Source organism: Lepisma saccharinum, chromosome 20 (genome assembly GCF_977018435.1).
Source record: "Lepisma saccharinum chromosome 20, izLepSacc3.1, whole genome shotgun sequence".
In the NCBI taxonomy this organism is placed as follows: domain Eukaryota; kingdom Metazoa; phylum Arthropoda; class Insecta; order Zygentoma; family Lepismatidae; genus Lepisma; species Lepisma saccharinum.
The window spans coordinates 11,590,156-11,614,862 of NC_139248.1; the positions used below are offsets into that span (position 1 = coordinate 11,590,156).

A 24,707-nucleotide genomic window follows, 5' to 3' on the forward strand; every position below is an offset into this window, starting at 1 on the left:
TTTTTATCTTTGAACTATTTCTATTTGGTCCAGAACCTTCTCGGATCAATTAAAATACGGCCAAAGTTCGGTATTGAAATGAAACAATACGCAACTTGGACCAAATTTAAATTGGGCAAGAAAAAAGTTTCCGGTCCTAATTGGTTCCTGGGCCTTTAACAACCATGAAATTTAAGCAGGGAGGTGTAAAGGAGCGTTGTGGCAAAAAGAAACAAATCCTTTTCTTTAAATATTTGTTTTATTTTTGATTGAATTTTAGAATTCAACTAATAGTCATTCAATCGTATATAATGCATGCACACAAGTTTTATGCAACAAATACTTAATCCACAAACACACTACAACTCAAATTTTACACCCTGCCAAGCTGGCAGGAACAATCACAGAATACCTGCTGTACTTGCTTACAGGCTTAAAACAATCTCAATTCATTTAATAAATACTTTCCAAAAAAATTACACAATATTCAGATCTCTTACTGGTCTTTGTGTTCAACACAGTTCTCAATGAGATATTACTAAAACATTTTCCGCAATATCGATCATTATTATATTTGAATAATATATTTTTTTACATAGTTTGTCATCAAAACAAACAATATGGTGAATAAAGCTCACAAAGATAAGAAATTTTTTTTACTATACAATAATATGTATATATGTATATGAATATAAATTCCTGGAACACGAGTTTCAAGAAATCCCAGTCCTGTACATTGGAAGTTCACTTACATAGTCTTCTCTCATATTAACTTCGTAAATGGAAGTAATAGTAACACCATACAATACAGTTCTGACTATAACCAACATGGCAGGTCTTATCTGCGTCGTACCGATAGCTGAAATCACCGAGTCCAAACTCCACCTAGACCTTGCCCATCTGCAAACCAGCAGCAGATACTGTACAATATCTTTTTCAAGTGTTGTTTAGGATAAAAAAAAAAAAGGGGGCCCACACCAGAACCAGGTTCGTCCAACTAGTTAATAAGCTGTATTTATAATCGCTTGGAAAATTGCAATTATCGTGTTCGCCAGCTGTTGCACATGCTATAAGTTTCAATTAAGCAAAAAATAATAATCCGAGCACCATGAACGCAAAAGCAGTGCATTTATTATTATTATTATTATTGTTAAGGGCTACCGAGAAGTGGAATTCATTGTGACTGACTCGGCATCGTCGTGCCAAATGCTTTGGTAAATAACTGTAGTTAAGTAGTTTCTCTTTGCACACCAAGAATTGAAGACACTTAGAAAAAGGTCACTCGTTTTCTGTTTGTTTTTCTTCCTTTTCGGCCTCGGGTTCTACATTGGCAAGAATATCACACTGCTCCAGATTACAGTTCTTTGTTTTCCAACTGCTTTTCCGCCTGTGTGTGGAACCTCCGTGAGGCAGGGCCTGATATCATGCACTCGTCTCGTCTTCCCAGCCTTCGCTGTCGTATTCACTTTCTGAAGCAGAGTCGGAATCGGAGAACTCAACGGCTACACGCCTTGCAAGAATGGATGCGACGTCGTGAAGTGCAGTCACTCGCTCCACTTCCTTCTGCTCTATTTTCTCTACCTTTCTCAACTTTATGCCTGTAAGGAATGCATGTATGAGTAAACTATTGAACTTAATAATAATCATAATAATGATTTCTTTACATTAGGGATGGACCAATATCAAATTTTGACCAATACCAATAAAATTTACCGATACCGATAACTGATATTCTACTGATACAATACAAAATTCCAAATGGTCCTTGAATAACCTGAATGGTTCATTAACATTAATAAATGTATGGTATCAGGTGATCCCAATGCAAAAGGAGCTAAATTTTTAGGCAATTGCTTTTTAAAAAACTATGTTATGGATATGTTTATATCAATACAAATTATAAGAAAATGGCAGAATATTGCACTAATTATTAGATATTTAAAGATATATCGGATTAGTAAAACTCTCAGTAATTATCCTGATACACGGATATGCCTACATCGACCGATACTTATAGAGTACTGATTAATCTGTACCATCCCTACTTTGTATTCATTTAAGGCACAAAAATACCAAATCTAGAGATTTTATTAAATCTTGAAAGCTGTAATTCTATACAAAAACAATAATATTCATGTATCAGCATTTTATTTCAGAAAATTTACTTCCTGAAAGGGTAATTAGTTAACACTTTAAATCACATTTTGCATTAGTTTATGTACATTCTCAAAAATCAAGGGTATTGGTGAACAACATTTAACCGATAGTGCTTCAAGAAGCATTTAATGACCTAATTTGGGACAAGAAATAAAACGTAAAGGTTAACCTACCAGTTTACTCAAGATAATAACTGAAGTGATCAAGTAGTGTCATTAAGTATCATTCTTTGTCTATGTGAAAATTAAATCTGTTCTATTCTCATACGGTATTTGCTGGGAGTGAGAAAAAGTGATGGATTCTTTCTATAGTATGAAAAAACATTACCAAGGGTGAGCAATACAAGATCTCAGCACTTTACACCGAGAAAGATGTTTGAGGATACTGAAAGCATTGTCAGGTGCTGTTCGTACCTCTAGCATATAAGATGCAATAACCGATTCAAGATATCTTAAAATGGATTTCATCATTCAATTTGGCAGATAATTTCACATGATTTTGATATGCCACATGCCTCTATTCCCACTTGAAAAAAATAAGTTAAATGCAAGATGTCCGATGGTGCGAGTAACATGAATCGAAGATGCAGTAGCTGGTCCCCTAGAAATTGCATATGTTTCCATTCATCTCCAGTAATATCTGTAGAAATTGTATGGGTGGTTTCCACACTTTTGAATCCCTGTATATTAGGAGAAAATATTCTCAGCTACTGTAATTAATGTGTCAAAAAGAATCGGAGAAAAATATTGATTGGTAAAAGTTATTTAAGTTTATATTCCCTCCATGTTGTGAAGTTCATGACGGGAATTGTAACCACACATTGCATATGTATGTCCTTCGATTACATCCTATCCCTGTATGGAAGTTTTTACAGTTACAGTCAGTTTCTATCCATACTTACCATCTCGTATAGCTTTCAGAAGATCACACCTAGCATCACAAATTGGTGCTGGTGTGGTAACATTCTTTCGCGGATTAGCGTTTGCTGTGACTTCAATGATCTTTGGTGGCGAAAGCTTTGGAGATGTTGAAATAACCTGAAAGAAGAAAACAGTTTAAATGGTATTGCAAATTTTGAACCGAAAACGGTGCAGATTACAGGTTACAGAAATGTGTAACAAACACTCAACATTTTTCACTCTGATGGCAACTAACGCTGTCTTTATCATTACGTTATTAAATATGTGAATACTTTTTAAGTACTGAACACACTGGCACAATATTTGGTAAATAAAAACCATGCTGTGCTTGCTTTTCGAGTACCTTTCAATAACACATTTCTCGCATGAATGTGAGATTGCTTACAGCTATCGTTGTCAATTAATAATTTGAATGTTAAATTTTCTCTAACAATCTTTATTATTATTAGGGCTTAGCCAATACCACTTTGAACCGATACTGATACTTGAAAATTGTATTAATTAAAAGTTATTCAAAACATTGTTTAATAGGGAACGGATTTTTAGGTGCTAAAAAAGAGAGATTTAGGACTTTATAGACCCCATTTTAGGCACTTATAATAAATTAATAGCCATAATTATTAATTAATAATATTGCTATGAAATAACTTGTTTTTGATGCCATTTGTATACAAAGTTACTATTTTTAGTGCAATGAATACTATTCTTTGATTATGAAAAATATACAATTTATCCAATGTAAAAACGTTATCACATTTTTAAAATACTGCACCGCCATATGTTTTCAATGTTCTCCGTGGTGAAGTTCTTCCAGTGATCTGTGAGTGGGCACTTGTACAGTCACGGACACTTCTGGGTTGTAACACTCCCATTAACTTTCAATGTGATCGTTACAACCCAGAAGTGTCCATGGAGAACCTTCTCTCTACGCTGCAGGAAGTAATTGGTGCAAACTTCATAAATGCACCTGATACTGATTCCCAAGGTAGGTTTTGTTCCTCCCGAGGCAGAGTGTCGTCACCTTGTAACGAAGAGGTCGTAAGCAGGGTTGTTGAAGATCCAGGAATTATAAATAAATTCAATTCCGTTCCAGGAGAGAAAATCAGCAATGGCAGATGGGTTCTGGACTGTAAACAACATTTTAACGTGCAAAGTATTTCAATTCTGCCCAGAAACCTTTTTTCCAGATTAGTTTAAATATGGTCTAGGAAATTATTTTTCAGGGCTTGGGGGGCACGACCCCCGAATTTCAATGGAAAAAAACAAAAATCTGGAGTTTGCCCCCTTTTCACCCACTATTTTGGGGACAGGGTGCAAACTTTAGTATTCTTTTCACAGAATGGACGTTTAAAGATAATTAAACATGTTTCATGTTCTTGGGTGCCATACAAGTTAAATAATAAGCCAAAATGTGAAACTGTTTTTTACGAAAAATAGGTAATTTGCATATTGCTCAGAAAATTGTTATAACTCTGGCACTATGGGAGCAATCTACTTCGGATAAGTCCTGTTTTGTAGATAAAACATCAGAGCATGCAACCGTGTACAATTCAGAATGTCGAACCGAGGAACAGGTTGGGGGGTGGTGCACCCCCCGAATTTCAATAGAAAAAACCCATAAAAATCTAGAATTTGCCACCTCTTCCCCCGCTATTTTGGAGAGAAGGTGCAAACCTTGGTATTCTTTAAAAAGAACGGACGTTTCTCAAGAGAAATTGGGTGCCATACAAGTTGAATAATGAGCCAAAATGTGAAACTCTGTTCAGAAATGTGGCATGGATATGTTGCAGAGAGGGGGGAGGGGGTCATGAAAATAAAGTGCAGCATAGGGTAGCAGTCCATATTTGAAGGGCTCGGGTGTAAAACATGGTACATGACATTTTGGTAATTTTTGAGTTACAAAGTAAAACGTGCCATCATTCAATTTTCAAGTAAAATTGCCATGTCATATAATTTGCACTGAATTCAGGAAGCCTTGTGAAATTGGAAAACACAACACGAAAACAATTTATCTCCAGTATAGCTTCTAATAAATTTCTTCCATATTCAGAATTGGGAAAAGAGACACGCGTTAGTATAATAAATACGGAGAAATTAATATTCACTTTATCTGTGAAAATGTTTTTCCTTCTTTGTTCTATTAATTTCTGGCCATTGGCACAATCCTCATTGAAACTTGCTGTACTCTTGCTTGGCGTGCTCGTTTGTATTTCTCCGGCTGCCGCATGAGCTGAACATCGACAGCGGACAGGCGCACCACACTTGGACTCCCCTACTACAACAGCGCACCTAGCGGCAGCTGGAGAAATACAAACAAGAAACCCACGCCAAGCAACAGTACAGCAAGTTCCAACCAGGATGGTGGCAGTGGCCACTGACATTAATAGAACAAAGAAGAAAAAACAGTTTCGTGGATAAAGTGAGTATTAATTTCTCCATATTTATAACTTTCTTTCTTAATGAACTCAGAAATGAACACTTACCATGTTTTACATCAGAGCCCTTCATTAAATATCCCAGATGAACATGTCTCTTTGTCAAGGGCAAAGGATGATTTTCTATTTTCAAAAAGTACAGTTTTAACTAGGGATGAATGTAGGTGATATGAAATTTTGGCCGATACCGGTAAGTACCGATATAAAATTTACCGATCCAATATAAAATCCCAAATGGTTCACTGACCTTATTAACGTAATGTAAATTACCCGATAAACCAAACTTTTACAATGGAAACGAGACTGTATATTTAGACATTTACTTTAAAAAAAGTATGTGATAAAGATTATGTGATTATATCCATAAAAATTCTAAGATATTTATAAATATATTGGAACGGTAAAATAATTGGTAATTTTACCAATAAACTGATATGCCTATATCTCTGCCTATACCGATACAGTACCGATTAATCTGTCCTATCCCTACTTTTTACATTAGCATTTAATACAAAATGGCTGTGGTATCACAATCTGCAAACATCTGAAAGGAGTTAAATTGTAAGAGAGATTAGAATATGGGATACATACTTGTGTCTTGGTCTGTGGTTTCCCAACTTCTCCGTTGACAAGCGGTGGAGACATGTGTGGCACTGGAGCAGTCAAAGGTCCATTAGGGAGTGAAGCAGGTGGTGGCGGGGGAGGAGGTGGTGGGGGTGGGATTGCATCCGGAGTCGGGGACCTCTCCAGGGAAGCCTGCAGCTGCGGGAGTGGTGGTGGAGGTGATGGGGAAACGTGATCCTTCACCTGCTTCTGCTGCTCCGGTGTGGGAGGCGGCGGCGGAAGGTCGGCACCGTCGGCACTCGGAGGTATCTTCACGATCGGTTCCGGAGTGTTTCCGCTGCTTCCGCCATAGCACTGCTGCATGGCCGCATTGTGTTGAGCGCTGAGGGGAGGGGACATGGAATGGGTGGGAGTGGAATGGTTGGAGGTGGGGATCGGGCTTCCGGATTGGCTGCTGCCCGTTCTGATCAGATGCAGAGGCAAGGGGCCGTTCATTCCTGAACTTGGAACATTCTCAACAGGCGGTGGTGGAGGAGGAGGCAGAGTTTCTCGACCAGCACTCATACTTCTACCTCGAGTGGGTGTTCCGACAGCGGAAGATACAGTGGGAGTGCTGCAAAACAAAAACAATCAAGCATTGTACATGCCATGATAAAGTACCCAATATAACATTGCAAATGGTCTTTGATCAACATGAATAGTGCTATAATCTCCTTAATTGAATTAGTCACACAAACAATGTTAATTTCAAAAAGCTAATTTCATAGAAAGAAACACAACAATCATCCAAACAGGAAGTTCCACAGGCAGAAAACTCTTCCACCTATTCATAAAATATGTCACTACTATTTTCTAGAAGCCCAAAACAACTTTTCTCCAGTATTAGGTCTCTTGTCAGCAAAATTGTTGGTTACAACATTGTTTGTGTGACATTCAATTATAAACCTTTATCCGCCGGATGTCTGTATTTTCATTTATGCCGAAGCCATTTCAAGATCGGGCTTTTCAAACTTGCCGCAAGTACAAAAAAATTGTAACTCAAGAACTAATTGACGTAGACATATGAAATTGGTTCTCATTTTTTTTTTAAAGAATGGGCTTTGAGCGGAGGTAAAAGTCATACCTCTGATAAAGTTATATTTTCATTAATGCTTTTCATGCATTCAGGCTATGTCATCATACTCAAGGTTTTTCACTTTTTATCCGATATCAAAGTATTTCATAATTCTATGAAATCATTTCATTATGAATATATTAATCCAATCTCATGGCTAGAACCTTACTTTTGGGTGCGAAATGTCATACATGTTGGAATGCCCCATTAATAAAAATGGTGAATAATGTCACATTTTTCATCTCCATAAGCTATGGAACATGTTTCATAACTAGACTTATTTAATAATGAGTCTATTTTCCTCCAACTTTCAAGCCTCAGTGCACCTATCTACAAGAGCATGGTGGTCGCTTCCTGTCGGTTTGCAGCCCACAGATTAAGAACCACTGATGATGTCTTTTACACACAAAGTTCATCCAATGCATGAAACGTAACTATGCTTAGCTCAAATACATGTTCTGAAAATACATACCTATTGTTTGAATTGTTGCTACTAGGTGGAGCTGGTGGTGGTTGTGTTGGCCTCTGTGATGCAGCCCTGGCTGCACTTGAGCGACTAGGAGTTTGAACTGTAGGAGAGGAGTATGAGTCTCCACACACCAACTGTCCTTGTGCGTAGTGCTGCTGGTAGGCATCCTCGTATTCCTGAGGATAATTGGCTCTGTGGGTGGATGGAAAAGAAAATAATTGTTTGTTAATTTATTATCACATAATATGAGGGGTGACTGAAAAGTTCTCGGCCTACCCATGATGCATTTATCGTAGCTGAATGTTACTTTAGCTAATCATAATATATGCCTTTGCATAGACCCATACCAAATTTCATAGTACTATCTTTTTTTTTTGTTTTTCAGATTTTGATGTTTAAAGTGAAGACTGTGAGCATTTTCTGACAAATGGATAAAGCATTTGTGCGGTTATCCAATACCTCCTGAAAAAAGGCATGAGTGAACAGGACATCCACAAGGACATGATGGAAACATTGGGGGAGGATGCCCCATCGTATTCTACTGTGAAAAAGTGGGTGGTGGAATTCAAGAGGGGGAGCACCTCTGTCCAAGATGCACCTCGCAGTGGAAGGCCGGCAACGGCCTGTACTGAAGAAAACATCACAGCAATACAGGATCTTGTTATGGCAGACCGGCGAAAGACACAACGTTACATCGCAGAGAAAGTGGGGATGTCCCAGTTGTGCTGGACATGCACAAGGTGTCATATCGATGGGTCCCGAAAATGTTCGAGTGCTGAGAACAAACGTCAGAGACACCTCTTGTCTGCAGCAAACTTGACTCTCCTTCAGGCTGATCCTGAAACATTTCTCCGTTTTGTAACCATGGACGAAGCATGGGTCCACAACTTTCAGCCAGAGTCCAAGGTGCAATCAAAACAGTGGAAACACCCCTCCTCCCCACCCCCAAAAAGTTCAAGTCAGTGAAATCAGCTGGCAAGGTGATGGTCTCTGTTTTTTGGGATGCGAGAGGTGTCATCCTGGCTGAGTATCTAAAAAAAGGTGAAACGGTGAACGGTGCGTATTATGCTGCTCAACTGAAGCATGTGAGGGAGGCCATCAAGGTGAAACATTGTGAAATGTTGAAGAAGCGCGTCCTTTTCGACCAAGACAATGCACCCGCGCACACGTCCACCATAGAGTACTGCGGCTTCGAACTGCTTCGACACCCTCCCTATTTGCCAGACTTGGCTCCCCCAGACTTTCATCTGTTCCCTAAACTCAAGCAACACCTCGGTGGAATCCATTTTCCATCAGAGGATGTCATGGCTGCGGTGGAGGACTTTTATGCAGTGCAGGATGAACGTTCTACAAGGAAGGTATCATGGGCCTGCAGCACCGGTGGCAAAAGTGTGTGGTGCTGAAAGGGGACTATGTTGAAAAATAACCATGAATGATTGAGCTCCTGGCAACCCTTCATGGGTACGCCGAGAACTTTTCAGTCACCCCTCGTATATTACTAAGGACATTTTATGGGTTTGAGTTTTGTATTTAAGACCACGGTATTAACAGATAGGCTAATCAGGGCTGGACTTTCAATTCAAAGTGGGATCCACACAACTATGTGCTTCAAACATCATGACAATGAGAATGAATGACGGATGATTAGATTAAACTGACGAAGGTACACCCACAAAGAACCCTGGAACGTCAAAATCAACTACTTAACCTGCTCAACGACAGAAGTGACATGCAGTTCAGACACAAATTATTATTGTCTGTGCAACATTTTGATTGTATCAAAGTCACTTCAGGTGAGGCCAAAGAAGACCGCACAGTCAGTTTCGGGGTGAAGGATTAACATCACTCTGCTCATTTTTGTTGACACTTGTCTGATTAAGACCATTTCAAAATATTATTATTTTATTATGAATGGTACAGGAAAGAAGAGTTTACACGGTTCTTGTTGTGAAGCCTGATGGTAAGAGACCTGTAGGAAGGCCAAGACGAAGATGGAGGGATAACAATGAGATGGATGTAAAGAAAATCTGTAAAGATGCAAAAGATTGGATTGACCTTGCCCAGGATAGGGACAGATGAAAGGTTTGTGTTGCTGCAGCCATAAACCTTTGGGTTTTAAAAAGGCTAATTAGTCAGTTCAAAATATTATGTATAAAAATATGTGCAAGAACTACATAAAAATCTGATGTAAAATTATTATTTTATTGCAAACATCATATAACCATTTTTTTCCTTGTATATACCAGGTGGTTATAATTAAAGTGACGGTGGTCAGAGTGGTACAGCACGGGCTGTAATGAGAGTAGCAGTCTGAAACTTCGTAGATATGCTAATGAAGCAACGCGCTCGCGAATTATGCAAAAAAAAAGTTCCAATTCTTGTCACCAGGGTAAAAAATGGTGCTGTAAGCAGTCAAAACTTTGTATAGTTACAGGAAAAACACCATAAATCGCAGAAAACAATACTCTTTGTAATAAAATATCGCTACAATTTCACTATTCGAATTACATAAACAAAGCAACAAGCGTCACCAACCACAACCAGGGAGCTCACACAATGGTTAGGCAATGTCACCGACTTTGACGTCAGAGTTACGGAAAATTCCACGTTTTGACTGCTTACAGTGGCATTTTTTACCCTGGTGGCGAGAACTGGAACTTTTTTTTTTCATATTTCACGAGCGCATTGCTTCATTAGCATATCTACGAAGTTTCAGACTGCTACTCTCATTACAGCCCGTGCTGTACCACTCTGAACACCGTCACTTTAATTATAACCACCTGGTACTTTGGTTGCTTTGTAGAATTATTCCTCTGTAGTGTACAGTTGCTACAAGCATTTAAAGATGTTTTCTGTTGTCATGTTTTGGGAGACCACATGCTCCCTCATCAGACATTTATTTCTAGTTTGATTAATGTTAGTTACAACAAGGGGTAAATTTAACAAGAAACAAAAACAAGCAGTTATACAATAATCTTGTCAATAATCTTACAGCCAGTGCCCATGGCGGAGTGGTTAGCGCATCGTGCTATGACGCCAGGGGTCCCAGGTGTGAATTCTGGCCTGGCTATGGATGTTTGTGACTGTCCATTCATCAATTTTATCATACATCAACGAGCATCCCCATCTTTGTAAATTAGCCAAAAGTGGCATAAAAGCAATGTAAAATCAACCAAATCAATAATGTTACATTGTTGGAACTGTGGTGGAGTTGTTAGGTTAAATTTATCTCATTGTTGTAACTGCAATATTAGTCAAACTAAAAATAAATGTCTGACGAAGGAAGTGCATGTTGTTCCAAAACAATATATCTTAAAATGTGTTTCAATGATTGAAACAAGTGTAAACTACAGATGAATAATTATGTACCCTATAAATGACCCAAAAGTACATGAACACTTTCCAACATGTGTGTCACAAAGAAAATACTAACATACCTAGTCTGGCCATAAATACTGTTACACACTATTTTGTGAATAAATTGAATATGGTTTCAGATTTTTAAATGTTCTTTTAGTATGTTACACTTACATACTGTATATTACACACAAATAGCACCAATCAGTTTTCAAAATGTACACTTTTCGCTCTCACAAAGGCTCGAAGTCTCCCTGGCCAGGCATCTATTACAGCACGCATGGTCTTGATGGAAAAGTCTGCCCCTGCTGCTATCAAGGAGTGCTTTTAACTTTCAATTATAGGGTGCCTCTTCTTGCAGACAGTCCCCTCTAGCTCTGGGCACAGTTTGTAGTCCAAGGTACTGAGATCATGAAATTTGCAGGAAAATTGCAGTACTCCACCAGTAAGCTCCAATTCCAAGGTCTTCATTAAGTACCCTGAACATTGATTGTTGTGAAATGTTCAGTTCCTTTGCCATTATCACTTGCTTCTGGATGGGATTTCGGTGGATGCGAGCCATCACTGCTTTAACAGCCGCAGCTGTTCATACGGTCTGAAGTTGACCAACTCTTGGGTGATCTTTCATGCTACCAGTCTCAGTGAATCTCTGGATTGTCTGATACACAAACCTTTTGCTGATCTTCGGGATTATTAGGGGCTGGAAAATCTCAGTGAGTGACTTCCCAACCATATGAAGAGCAATTACGGCTACTCTGTTTTCATATTCGCCCCACTCCAAGCTAAGCACAAGAAAATACACGCTTGCTCTCTCACAGCCGAACACGCAATGGTCAGGAGTGAACTTCAGCACAAGCATGGTTCATGAGCTTGACTACCGGATGTACAGTCAAAACCGAAAGTTTGTAACAGTATTTATGGCCAGACTAGGTACTTAGCCATCCTGCATATTGTAAAATCAAAAATTTACAATAAATCTCTTAGACAGATTGATTGCAAAAGATTATTCTACCAAGTACCTGTAGTGAATTTCAGCAGGACTTTGGACATGATTCGGGCTGTACGGGCCCTGATTCTCATCGGGATAATTGCGACGAAGCTCAATGCTATTTGGCCTAGGAGGTCGGCCATCTGGAACACTGGTTCCCAACAGCACTTCATCAGGATGCAGAATAGGCTGCAAAAAGAAGAAAGGCTGCATTATATAAATGCTAATTAAAAATGTAGTAATTTTTCTCACTCAGGGTGAGTTGATACCAATTCAAATTCTTGGAAGATTATAGCAATTTAAGCTGGCCAAGAATATTTATAAACGTTAATCTATGGGTTAGGAATGGACTGACACGAAATTTTAGCCTGTACCTCTATAAAATTCACCAATACTCTACCTCTATGATATAAATTTGCAAATGTTCCTTGATGAAAGACACTTAATTTAATGTTTGTACCTAATGATTTCAATGGAAGATCCATCTCTTTTTACCAAACCAAATTCTAAATAACTTTCCAGACCACACTATCATGATTTAGAATATTTAATCGAAAAACATTGACTTAACATGTTAATCAAACGAATCAACTTAGATCATTATTGTAGAAAAATAAATCATGAAAACTAAAATTAATGTCATATAATTTTCCATTACCTTTTCACTCCTAAATTGATTTCCTTGACTTGTACAGGTCACTGTCACAGCAAATTTGAGTTTGTTAAGAATATTTATAAACACCAGTATATAAGTTAGAATATGAATACACAACTAACAAATACTAAAAAAAAGGAAGTAGAGTGCAATCCCGATTTCATGTTCCCAGATTTTACATTTTCCCCACATTATATATTCAATACTGATGGTCCCAACATAGCAAAACACTACATTTTCCTCCATTTTACATATTCCTGCATTTTGAGTTTTTCCAACTTGGTCCCCTAAAAAACATAGAAATCGAGGTTCCACTGTAATTAGTGCATCCATCACACCCAATATACTGGAAGTAGCCTGGTCCGAAGTTGAATATCATTTGGATATTTTTTTCATGCCATCCAAGGATCTCATGAATAAACTTTTTGATTTTTTTTTTAAAAATGCTTTCTAATATAGTAGTTTTCTATTAACACATTAACAACCACCGTCCTCATATGAGGACACTTACATCAAAAACTTTTCACGAGTTTCTATGCTATTTTTTCCATAAATTACTACCTTTTAATGTAAATTGCACTCTTAGTATAATGTACATATTTATTTTTCCTCAATTTCAAAATATTATTATATTTTATACAACATTAAACAGAATGTGGCAACCCATCAATTTGCAACCTATTACATAATATTTCTTTACTCTTGTCATGTAAACCCTGTTAATTGAAAAACGAACGGAATTAACAGAGAATAGCCCAAAATTTGGCTTAACTATGTTTTCTAAACGGTGCAAGATATTTCTGTATTTCTATATGATGTTAAAAGTAAGTGTCCTCAAATGAGGATGTGAGTGAAAAAGAGTATAAAAATACAACAAAAAAAATCCTTCCATCCTCACGTAACATGATTTGTTTACTACCATTGTTATCGTTCTTTTCTGTACTTGTATTGTTTTGCGGCACTACAAAGACACTACTTCAATTGTAATAAAGAACGGAAGTGGAAATAACAATGACTTTGTGTAAAAGACCAATACTTTAGTTTTGTTTCCTTGTGAAGTCATATTGTGCCAACATGTCGTGCAAGAAGGTTCGTGCTCTAACGCTCGAGGAAATAGCAGATATATTAGAGGATCCTGGGTTTCAAAAACTGTTTGTGATGAATATTGTGATAATATTGATGTAGTTTTGTGTCCACCTGTCATAGACACTTTGACTGATGAGGAAGAAGGCCCAGATGAATGCTTCGCTGAAGTTGAAGTAAATGATGTTCCAGGATCATTACAAATTCAATATGTGTCATCGACTTTGAGGGATGAATATGCAGAAGAGATTAGTAACGTCGCAGGAAATCCACAATCAACATCGCAGAATGGAGAAGAAACTCAATCTTCGGCTGTTGCTACCTCGAGTCAAAATAAGGCAGCTCAAGGTAAATCTAAGAGGAAACTTTGTGAAGAAAGCAGTAATTGGAGGAAAATGCATCCAAATTATACAAAGCTGGCACCTCGTGGTAATGAAGTAAACATATCTGCACAGGAAATGAGAAATCGTGCTTTGCCTTTGACACCAAATGAACTCTTTGAAAAGCAAATTGAAATGGAAGGTATTTGGGAACATATAGTGATGGAAACAGTAAGATATGCAGTGTTGCAGAAGAACTTGCAAAATGTTCAATTGAGTACTAATGATGTGAGAGTGTTCATTGGAATATTGTTATTTTCAGGATATCACAAGATTCCGTCAGAATGATTTTACTGGTCAGAAGAAGAAGATTTAGGTGTTGACATTGTGAAAGAGGCTATGTCAAGAAACACTTTTCTGAAACTAAAAAGTTTGATTCACTTTCAAGATAACAGTTTGGCTGAAACAAACAAAAATTACCCAGGATTCAAAGTGCTACCATTGATTAATATGATGAATTCTGTATTTCAGCAAGAATGTTTGTCTATAGACGAGATGATTGTAGAGTACTATGGGTGTAACAGACTGAAACAATTTATTAGAGGAAAGCCAATAAGGTTCAGGTACAAATCTTGGGCTCTCTGTGGAACAAGTGGTTATTGTTTTAATTTTAATATCTACTGAGATAAGGAAGTGACAAATACTGGAAGATATGACATTGCCCTTGTATCAAGAGCGGTGTTACAAATGCTGGATTGTGTTTCATCTACAGCCACAGTATTTATTTTGACAACTTCTTTACAAGCCGTGATTTACTTCTGCATCTGAGAAATCTAGGGTACCGAGCAACAAGAACAGTTAGGGATACTAGATGTGGTGACTGTCCTCGAACACCACGTAGAGAATTCTCTAAAGAAACAAGAGGAACTTAAGACTACAGATTCGACACGTGTGGTGAAATTCTATTCGTGCGATGGGACGACAAGAAATGCGTGACCATAGCCACCAACTGTGACACAATTGAACCTGTTAGTGCTGCTTCAAGGTGGAACCGAGCCACGAGACAGAAAGTCGGTATAACACAACCGAAGGTTCTGAAATCATACAACGCACACATGGGTGGAGTAGACCATCATGATTAGCTGGTGGGAAAGTACGCAATAAGTATAAGAGGAAAGAAATAATACTGGTGCCTTTTTACTCGACTGCTTGATATGGCTTTAGTCAATGCCCGAATTTTATATAAGACAGTTCATGGAAGAGAATCTATGGACCTTTTGGAATTCAGACGAGCTGTAACGGTACCTTACCTAACATTAGGATATTCCTCAAGTGCGCAACCGGGACGTCCTTAACTTCATCCACCGTACGTGCTGTGATTCCAGACATAAGGCTAGACGGAATGCAACATTTAATCGCTCGTCGCAGCAAGCAAAGAAGATGTGCGAAGCAGGGTTGTAATGCCAAACCATGTACATATTGTAACAAGTGCAATATTACTCTGTGCATCAAGTGTTTTGTACCATAGCATTCAAAATAAACAAGTCTGAGATAATACGTTAAAGATGTGAAACACAATTTATGTAAACACTACACGGTTCTTGCAAAGTTCAATTAAAATAATTACTTACTTATAACTCATATTTTTAGGAAAATCTGCTAAATGACAATTTAATCTAATATCCACCCAGCATCCTCATTTGAGGATGGCACATTATGAGAAAACTGTGAACGCAAAAAATATTTGTTTATTGTAATATGTTTATGTAAGTGTTTTTCAAGTGAATAAAACAAAATAGTAAAAATTAAAGAAAAAATAATTTTGGCGTTAATGGGTTAAGAACCAATTCAAATTAATAAGGTTTTTATAATGCAAGAATTGTTAAAAGTATTCCTATCAACGATCCAAGTTAGGAATCTAACTTAGTTAGAGAATGCTTCCTTACCTGTGGGGTTCTGTAATGTATATTCTGTGGCATTATGTATTCTCCATGACCAACGGCTATCTGGCGCTGTCTCTCGCGAGTATTGTGCGGCTGTCTTACACGTTTCTTATGCCTTCCTCCACCTCCTTCTGTTCTTGGGCGATGTGGCTGGAGAAAAAAATTACCAAATCAGTACTTATGTACCAAAAATGCACATGAAGCATACTAAAAACTACAAATATACAAGCCATGTTTCTATCAATTCAGAGCAACAACAACCCTTCACAAACGTATGACCAACTTTACTGTGTTACTTTTCCTGCTGCATACTGCCATCTTATTCATAAAAACACACATTGTAAGATTTGGAGAGCCCAATTATAAAAATTCTTACTTGAAAAAGTTAGTTCTGATACTGTTCAATAAATGCCAGTACAGTCCCTTTAAAAACATCACTAACTGGCTAATTGCTGTGCATAAATACTGTATTATTTCTAATAGTATTGAAGATAATTTTTTTTAAAAAAAGTACCCTTGTGTCAGTTTCCCTTTGATGATGTTAGAACGAGGGCCACTGTTGGTAGTACTTATCGAAAATATGTGCAGAAATGGAAGATAATGTTTGAATTGATTTCTTTTACTTTGCTTTCTACCACTTTTTGGCTAATTGTGAAGATGAGGATGAATGGTGATATAATTAATGAAAGGACACTCAGAAAGAACACCTATGCCAGGCTAGGATTGAAATCTAAGACTCCTTGCATTAGAACATGCTTTTTCTTGTATGTACGCATTGCTTGCATTGTAGAATAATTTTCACACGCTTCTTTCATCAGACATTTATTTTCATTTTGACTAGAGATACAGTTATAACAATGGTTAGCAATTTTTTAAACAAAAAGAATCTGTTGTATAATGGATGTTGTCAATGTTACATTGTTGTAATATAGCAACTTAACTGTGTAAAGAAGCAGTCTGTTTTATTTTTATTTCAGATAAAAAAAAATTGATCTCATTATTTTTTTATTTAAAATTATGAATCCCAAATATCATCAGATAGCTACATCAAAGTCATCATTGTTTTCACAAAGTCTCTTGATGTTCTCTGTTACATTAAATTTTAAAGATGGTGGCTTACTCCATTTGTGAAAAAGAAAACTCCATACTGGAGTAAAATAGAAACTAAGAACATTGACAACAGATTATTTATAAATCTTACGGATATTGAAGTACCTGATAAGTATATAGAAATTTTTCAATTCGGAATGAAATTTTCAGTTGGTAGTGCTTATATACACGAGGAAGATTTTGTGGTTTCAATAGAAAAAGCACTGAATTTCTTAGATGATGAGGAGGAAAAGAGAAAATCACGAAGTCTCACACATGATGCTCTTGATGAAGGGTTAAGTTTTGAATACAACAGAAGAAATAACAGAGGTCCAAAATACACAGAACTGGAGAAAGAGCATATAAGGTTGGGGGAAAAAGTTCATAGTTTCAAGATCTGGTTGAGAGAAAATGACATTTTCTTAATAAAATCGGACAAGGAAAATAAACCTGTCCTTATCCGAATTAAGGACTATAAAGAAAAAAGGGAAGAATGTTTCAAAGTAAACAATTTCACAGAAAGCTCTCAAAACCCTATAACTAAAATAATAAATGAGGTAAAGAAAGTAATTGAAAGCAGTATCACGATACCAAGAGAAATGAAGAAAAAACTCATTGTCAAAAATTCAATCCTGCCTATTGCCTTTGGACTACCAAAAACTCACAAACCGGGAACTCCAATACAACCCATCATTGAAACTTTCACACATCCTACATACAAACTATCCAAATATTTAGTTGAAAGGCTTGCTATAATTAAACAACAAACACCATTCAGTGTTAAAAATGCATATGAAGTGAAACAGAAACTAAAAAATATTGTTTGGAATAATGAGTATCGTATTGCAAGTTTTGATGTTGAAAATTTATATCCTAGTGTCCCAATAGAAGGTGCCACAGATGCATTACACAGATGGCTTATTGAGATGAAGGTTAACCCAGTAGAATCATGGGAAATAGTTCGATGGTTTACTGTATGTGCAAATTACAATTGCTTTATATTTGATGGCTAAATCTAACAGCAAAGTAATGGTCTATCAATGGGAAACCCAGTATCCGGAATCATCTCCAGCATTTTCCTTCATTACATAGAATCTCCAATTGTTAATGAGATAGATGCGGATATCATACTCTACATCAGATATGTAGATGATGTGCTAATTATTGCTAAAAATGAGAACACCATCATGGACGTATTTAAATTGTTAAATGAATCACATCGTCGCATAAAATTCACTTGCGAACCCATGAATAACAATGTAAATTTCTTTCCTTGATCTGCAAATTAAGACAACTGCCTCAACAATTCAAACAACAGTCCATAGGAAAAAATTAGCAGGGGAAAATACATCCATGCCAATTCAGAACATTCACGTATAACAATGGATAATATGTTTTTAATTTTTCTCCTGAGAGCACAAAGACTATGTTCTAATAATAAGGATATCAAAAATGAAGAAGAGAGGCTTTTTAATATAGCAAAAGAAAAATGGCTTTCACACTAACAGAATAAACCAAATCAAAAAACAAGTTGCAAGAAAACTAAAGGAAAAGAGAAATACAGACAAAGATGAAAAATCTGTTGAAAAGAAATTTGTGTGCATTCCATTCCACAAGGGATTCTCACATAAAATTGCCAAAATTTTTAGAAGATTTAATTTGAAAATTGTCTTTAGATCACCAAGAATTGGAATGTACATTTAATGAATTCAAAATGAGAAACTCTCTAAGAGATGTGGAAACCACAGGAATATATAATATAAGTTGTACATGTTCAAAGGATTATGTAGGACAAACAGCAAGGAAAATGGCAATAAGACGGCATGAACACGATTTGGACATTATAAATCTAAACCCAAGAATAGGTTTGTCAGCTCACATCATCGAAGAGAAGCATTTGATTAAAAAAGAGAAGGGTTTAAAAAAGATTGATGGGAAACATAGAGCTGAATGTCTGGGAAAGCTTCATTTATTGCAGAAAAACACTGGAATAAATTAAATAATAAAAATGGTAACATAGATCCAGTATGGAGTTTTCTTTTTCACAAATGGAGTAAGCCACCATCTTTAAAATTTAATGTAACAGAAAACATCAAGAGACTTTGTGAAAAAAAATGAAGAATTTGAATTACCTGATGATACTTGGGATTCATAATTTTAAATAAAAAAATAATGTGATCAATTTTTTTTTTATATGAAATAAAAATAAAACAGACTGCTTCTTTTCACAGTTAAGTTGCTATATTACAACAATGTAACAACGACAACATCCATTATATAAGATTATTTTTGTTTAAAAAATTGCTAACCATTGTTATAACTGTATCTTTAGTCAAAATGAAAATAAATGTCTGATGAAGGGAGTATGTGTTCTCCTGAAACATCACAACGAAAAACTGTTTTCTTATGCTTGTAATAACCGTAAACTTAAGGAAAATGATTAGAACATGCCGTGCTAATTACTCTGCCATAATAATAACCCACAATCCTACCTAGAGGTAGGTGTGGAGTTCTTCAACCGGTAATGGGGTGACGTAGGTTAACACGTCAAACTCCCCAGCCGCTGTAGGAGATTTCCTACACTGGGTTACACTACTCACTCGTAGCTCCCCAATTTCCTCACAATAGTCGGTTGCCACCGGCCCTATACACAGACTAAGAACCCAGGCAGACTCGAACCCATGCCGTCTCGCAGTCGGAGCCTAAAGCACAGTGCCTTAGACCGCATGGCCACAGAGGAGGACAACCACTCTGCCATGGGTTGGCAAATTGAAGATTAACAACAAAAAAAAAAAAAAAATTTCAGCAAATGTACAATGTGAAATTAAATAAAAAGTTCTCATTTCAAAGGAACAACACCATACATTGCCTCATCAGAGCTTCAAGAACAACTAAAAATGATAAAGCATGCCTGCCCCCCACACACACACAAAACAAGTCTTAGACAACCATGGAAGGCAATTGACGAACTTTGACTGGACATTCCCCAACCCCTCCTTTAACACATGCTCATGGAAAATGCAAGGAATGAACACATCTTTGTAAGATGATCCTATTTTAAGAGAATAGGTAGACAATCTAAACCTTACATTCTCTTTATGTATTGAATATTACACAGTCCTGAACACAAGTCTGTTTATAAATACACATAAAAAAAACTACCATTTTTCCCCACAAGACATATACATAATGGTTTTATTGATTTCAGCAGTCCCACGTCTACCACATTTTTTTTATTACCCAAACAGAAAGTCTATGTTCTCAGAAACCCTGGGTAATTGCTTTTTGGACAAACAATAATTCCCTCTGCTGTGATCACCTTTTCTAGTTTCAGCTTACATATTACAATATCGACAGTCGAGCTCACCTTTTTGCCACGATCGTGCATCATTCTTTCGGTATCTTTCAGCATTTCCTGTCTCCAAAGATCGAAGAAGTAGTTGGGGTCTGTATAAAACTTCAGTCCATCTTTTCCATCCTCTCTGTAAAATCAAATAAACGATGTGAATAAAAATCATTTTTACTTTTTTGTAGGTATATGGTAGTTTCATGGTCCTGTCAAATATAATGTTTATATTCAATTTCTGTGCCACAACTCAACCCCGTCCCTTCACCAAGGAGCAGAGTGAAATGTTTGTTTTGTTGGCGCATTGTAATCAATTAGCTAGTTTCAAAACGGCCTGTTGTAAGTCGAAATAATTGATAGGGCAATAAAAACATATACAGTAATACCTCGTTAATCCGGACAGGCAACAGGCAAAAAAAAAGTGTGATGCAGAGCCAGGTCCGTCAGGCACATAATCATAATATGGGTGTCACGTATGTACGTACTGCATTGTATGAACAGTATTGCTTTACATTTTACTGTTCTGTATAGTGTATTTGGGCCTATGCCCTTTAAATACACCACAATAAACATGTTTTGTTGCTATAAATGGAGTTTTAATGCACTTTCTACTGTTCTTTCAGGTTATTTCAGCTAATCCGGAATTTCGTTAAACCGGTCAACTTATCCCCCCCCCCATTAGTCCGGACTAACAAGGATTTACTGTATATACTTTTTGTAAATAACATGGGAACTAATATTTATTTATAAAAGAAGCAAATTCTAACTATGTTTGTGATATGAATATAACTTCTATTTACTATTAACTTTCATAAACAAGAACCATGTTTAGTTAAGACAAAAGGCAACAAGAAATGCATACTATACCACGTTTGTTAGAACCTGTCCCGTTTCCCACGCTAGGGATCGCTCGACAGTTTCGGTGCCAATGAGAAACGAGGAAAAAATAGTCTGCAGGGCAGCGAGGAGCGAATGGAAGCCAGAAGAGAGGCGCTTACGTAGATGCTGTTGCGACGTTGCATATTTTAATTGGCTGCCTGGCTTTGACTTCCCCCGGCACAGAGAAAAGCCAGCAATCAGCTAGCGTGGCAACCGGGACAGGTTGTAACAAACGCAGTATAGAAATGAAGTGAAATTTAATTAATTAGATAATTCTTGGTAGTGCTACATAAAACAATCACAAATACTAAGAAATCCAAGTCAATTATGTTTATAGCAGCTATTCACAAATTATTCATAGAAATATTTGATCCTGTAATTTTATGGGCAAATTTTCTGACAAATCTATATTCTATTATTACTTCATAATATTGCTCTCACAACCTCAAAAAGTTGATATACATGTTAAAGAAATTGTTAACACACAAAACATTCTCAAAATTATGCACCACACACTTAATCATTTTTTAAAAATTCAAAGACATTTCTATAATTAAAAGGGACAGTACAAACAAAAGTACACAAGGAATACATTTGATCTAGTTGGTCGAACTTACCCAAAACAAACAAACACACACACACACACACTTAATACAATTATCATGGTTAGAAAAACTTTCATTGTACTAACCTGTACGGATTCAATTTATCTAAAGGTGGAGGTTTATCACATTGCTTATAGGTTTCTAACATGGCAGAAGGCATGGTGTCCCTGGAAACTACTTGCTGATCAAACACCACAGAACTTTTGAAAGCTTTTCGCATGTGAATGTCTTGCAATGATACTGGAAAAAAAATTGTACACTTTAGTCAGATTAAACATGAGAAAGATTCATAAATTGTCAAACTTGTGCAATATCAACAGCAGCAATAATAATAAGAATACTAATAGGGCATGTTGTGAAAGTCAAACGAGTTTAATACATGAAACAAGTTATGGTAAAAAGTTCTCCTAAAGTTCTAAGGTGAACTTTCTAAAGCTACTTTCCATGCAATTCACGAAGTTTGTATTTTTGAACAAAATGGGATGGGAAGCAGGTTTTTTGTTCTGTGAAAATCGTTGGCTACTTGCACCCAATGAACATGCATGGTTGCTTCAAACTGTTGCACTAGTTTGAAAATCACCAAAATTTATTTCAAAGGCAAAAAAGACAGATACAAAAACTTAATGTATTCAAGAAAACTACAGTTGTGTTGTTTGAACCACATAGGTAACAGTAAAATAATTATTTATTTTTGTACATTGCAATTTAATGCTCGACTGTGTAAGGGGTACACAGATTGGCTAGAGGTCACTGGTTTCCAGTGGTCGGAAGTAGCATGCTACTTGTAACATTGCTGCTGTAGCTAGCTACAAAATTTGCAGCCGTAGCTGTAGCAGTGCTAAATTTTGAAAATTGTAGTTGTAGCAAAGTTACAAAATTCCTGTAGTTGTAGCGAATCTTGAGTTTATCATACTCTTAAAGAAAACCCCAGCTGAAGAAATCTCGGCTATGTGAGAGAATGGAGTGAAAGGCCACGAACTGCAACTGATGGAGGTCATCGGAATCGTGTTCGGCTTGGGTTTTCTTTACGAGAATGAACAGCCCAAGATCGCACAGTACTGATGTCTACACATAAATCCCCATAAAATGCCTTCAGTCTCAGATGAATGTCAATTTGTAGCACATTTTCTGCGGTTAGAAACTCGATCACTGTACGCTCCTTCAGGTGCTTCACCCACTTTGCATGGTTACATGCTGCCATTTTCCTCGCAATAGTTCAGCACCCCCTGGCGATAGAAATTTGAAACCTTCAATGGAGAAGCGGGAAAGTCTTATAAGTGCAATGTATGGCTGCTCAAAATCCAAAATGCGTTTACAAGGTAACAAAGAAAATAAAAACATAGGAAGCTTTACTTTTCATCATGCCCTCGTATATATACTTTATTGTAGATCCATTTCAGGATTGTAATGTTGTTGAATTATTTTCCTGTAGTTTACGGTTATTACAAGCATAAGAAAACAGTTTTTCTTTGTGACGTTTCAGAAGAACACACGCTCCCTTCATCAGACATTTATTTTCATTTTGACTAAAGATACAGCTATAACAATGGTTAGTAATTTATTAAACAAAAAGAATCCATTATATAATGGATGTTGTCAATGTTACATTGTTGTAATATAGCAACTTAACTGTGAAAATAAGCAGTCTGTTCTATTTTTATTTCAGATTTTTTTTATCACATTATTTTTTATTTAAAATTATGAATCCCAAAACGTCACAAAGAAAAACTGTTTTCTTATGCTTGTAATAACCGTAAACTACAGGAAAATAAGTCTACAATGCAAGCAATGTGTACATACAAGAAAAACTGTAATGTTGTTGATTGACATTCCAAATTACAGTTTGCAGAATTTTAACACAAAATGTTAATAAGAAATGAAATTAGGCATACCATATTTAATGCAAAATATTGAATTTTTCACGAGTTTTGTATCTCTTAAACCAATTGAATCTCAAACTCAAAAATTTTACTGAAGTTACTTATCATGGAGTACTGTATTGTGTTCAAATTTCAGATTTTTAAACAACTGCCCACCAGAGATATTTAACCCTGAACTTGGATTTTTTTAACAAAATGTCTATGTTTATGACCCTGTAGAAAAAAAAATATTAAACACTCAAGCTTCAAATAATTTTGACATACTCTATTGGTACACAGGTACTTGCACAAAAACATTCAAGTGTCAAACAAACTGCCTCCCCCCCAAAAAAAGTCCGAAATTATCATTTTGAGCGATTAAAATACACAATTTTGACCTTACAATTTATTATCCGGCCGGTTCAAATCCGGGAACTTTTCTAACATTGGAAGCGGCCCCAGCGTCGAATAACATTGGGTACCTGGGGGAAACCCTGGGGGGTATAGGCGGTCAGGGGCGTGATGCTGATCACATCACCCCCATTCACGACCGGGTTACCCCACACCCCCTATACGCCTTCATGGCATGGTGCTAAGCACAGGAGAGCACTCTACCTTTACCTTTTTAATATTTAGAAAATTACACACAAATATAATTGTAGCCTATAATGTGCTTAACATCACAGATTTTGTCTCATTGTTATAGGACTTACCAGAGCTGAGGAAAAAAAGTTGACGCTGATATTTACGAATGGAGAAAATGACGCGCCATGATAAAAATATGCCATCTTCAAATCGGTGATAATAAAAATAAACTTTTTAAAAAATGGTCAAGCAACCATGTTGTATGACTTCATATGGATTGACCCTATAATCAAAGCAATCATTTTCTGCAGTGGCCATAATCAAAGAATCTTTACAAACCTGCATCTAGTAATGGCCATG

The 24,707-nt window shown here is 36.6% G+C and overlaps 2 protein-coding genes across 2 annotated transcripts in view; both read right to left on the reverse strand.

Annotated features, from left to right (window-relative positions):
* MFS3 (major facilitator superfamily transporter 3) overlaps positions 1 to 24,707 on the reverse strand; it is a 304,225-nt gene that overhangs the window by 104,117 nt on the left and 175,401 nt on the right. The window lies entirely within an intron of this gene.
* Positions 239 to 24,707, reverse strand: part of SCAR (wiskott-Aldrich syndrome protein family member 3 SCAR) — a 38,763-nt gene continuing 14,294 nt past the window's right edge. The window contains exons 3-10 of the mRNA XM_083142115.1: positions 21,990 to 22,143; positions 20,441 to 20,555; positions 15,988 to 16,134; positions 12,015 to 12,172; positions 7,642 to 7,830; positions 6,083 to 6,668; positions 3,038 to 3,173; positions 239 to 1,577 (exon numbers count right to left, since the gene is read on the reverse strand). Coding sequence (XP_082998241.1) covers positions 1,402 to 1,577; positions 3,038 to 3,173; positions 6,083 to 6,668; positions 7,642 to 7,830; positions 12,015 to 12,172; positions 15,988 to 16,134; positions 20,441 to 20,555; positions 21,990 to 22,143 — 1,661 coding nt within the window. The 3' untranslated portion in view covers positions 239 to 1,401. The remainder of the gene's footprint in view (positions 1,578 to 3,037; positions 3,174 to 6,082; positions 6,669 to 7,641; positions 7,831 to 12,014; positions 12,173 to 15,987; positions 16,135 to 20,440; positions 20,556 to 21,989; positions 22,144 to 24,707) is intronic.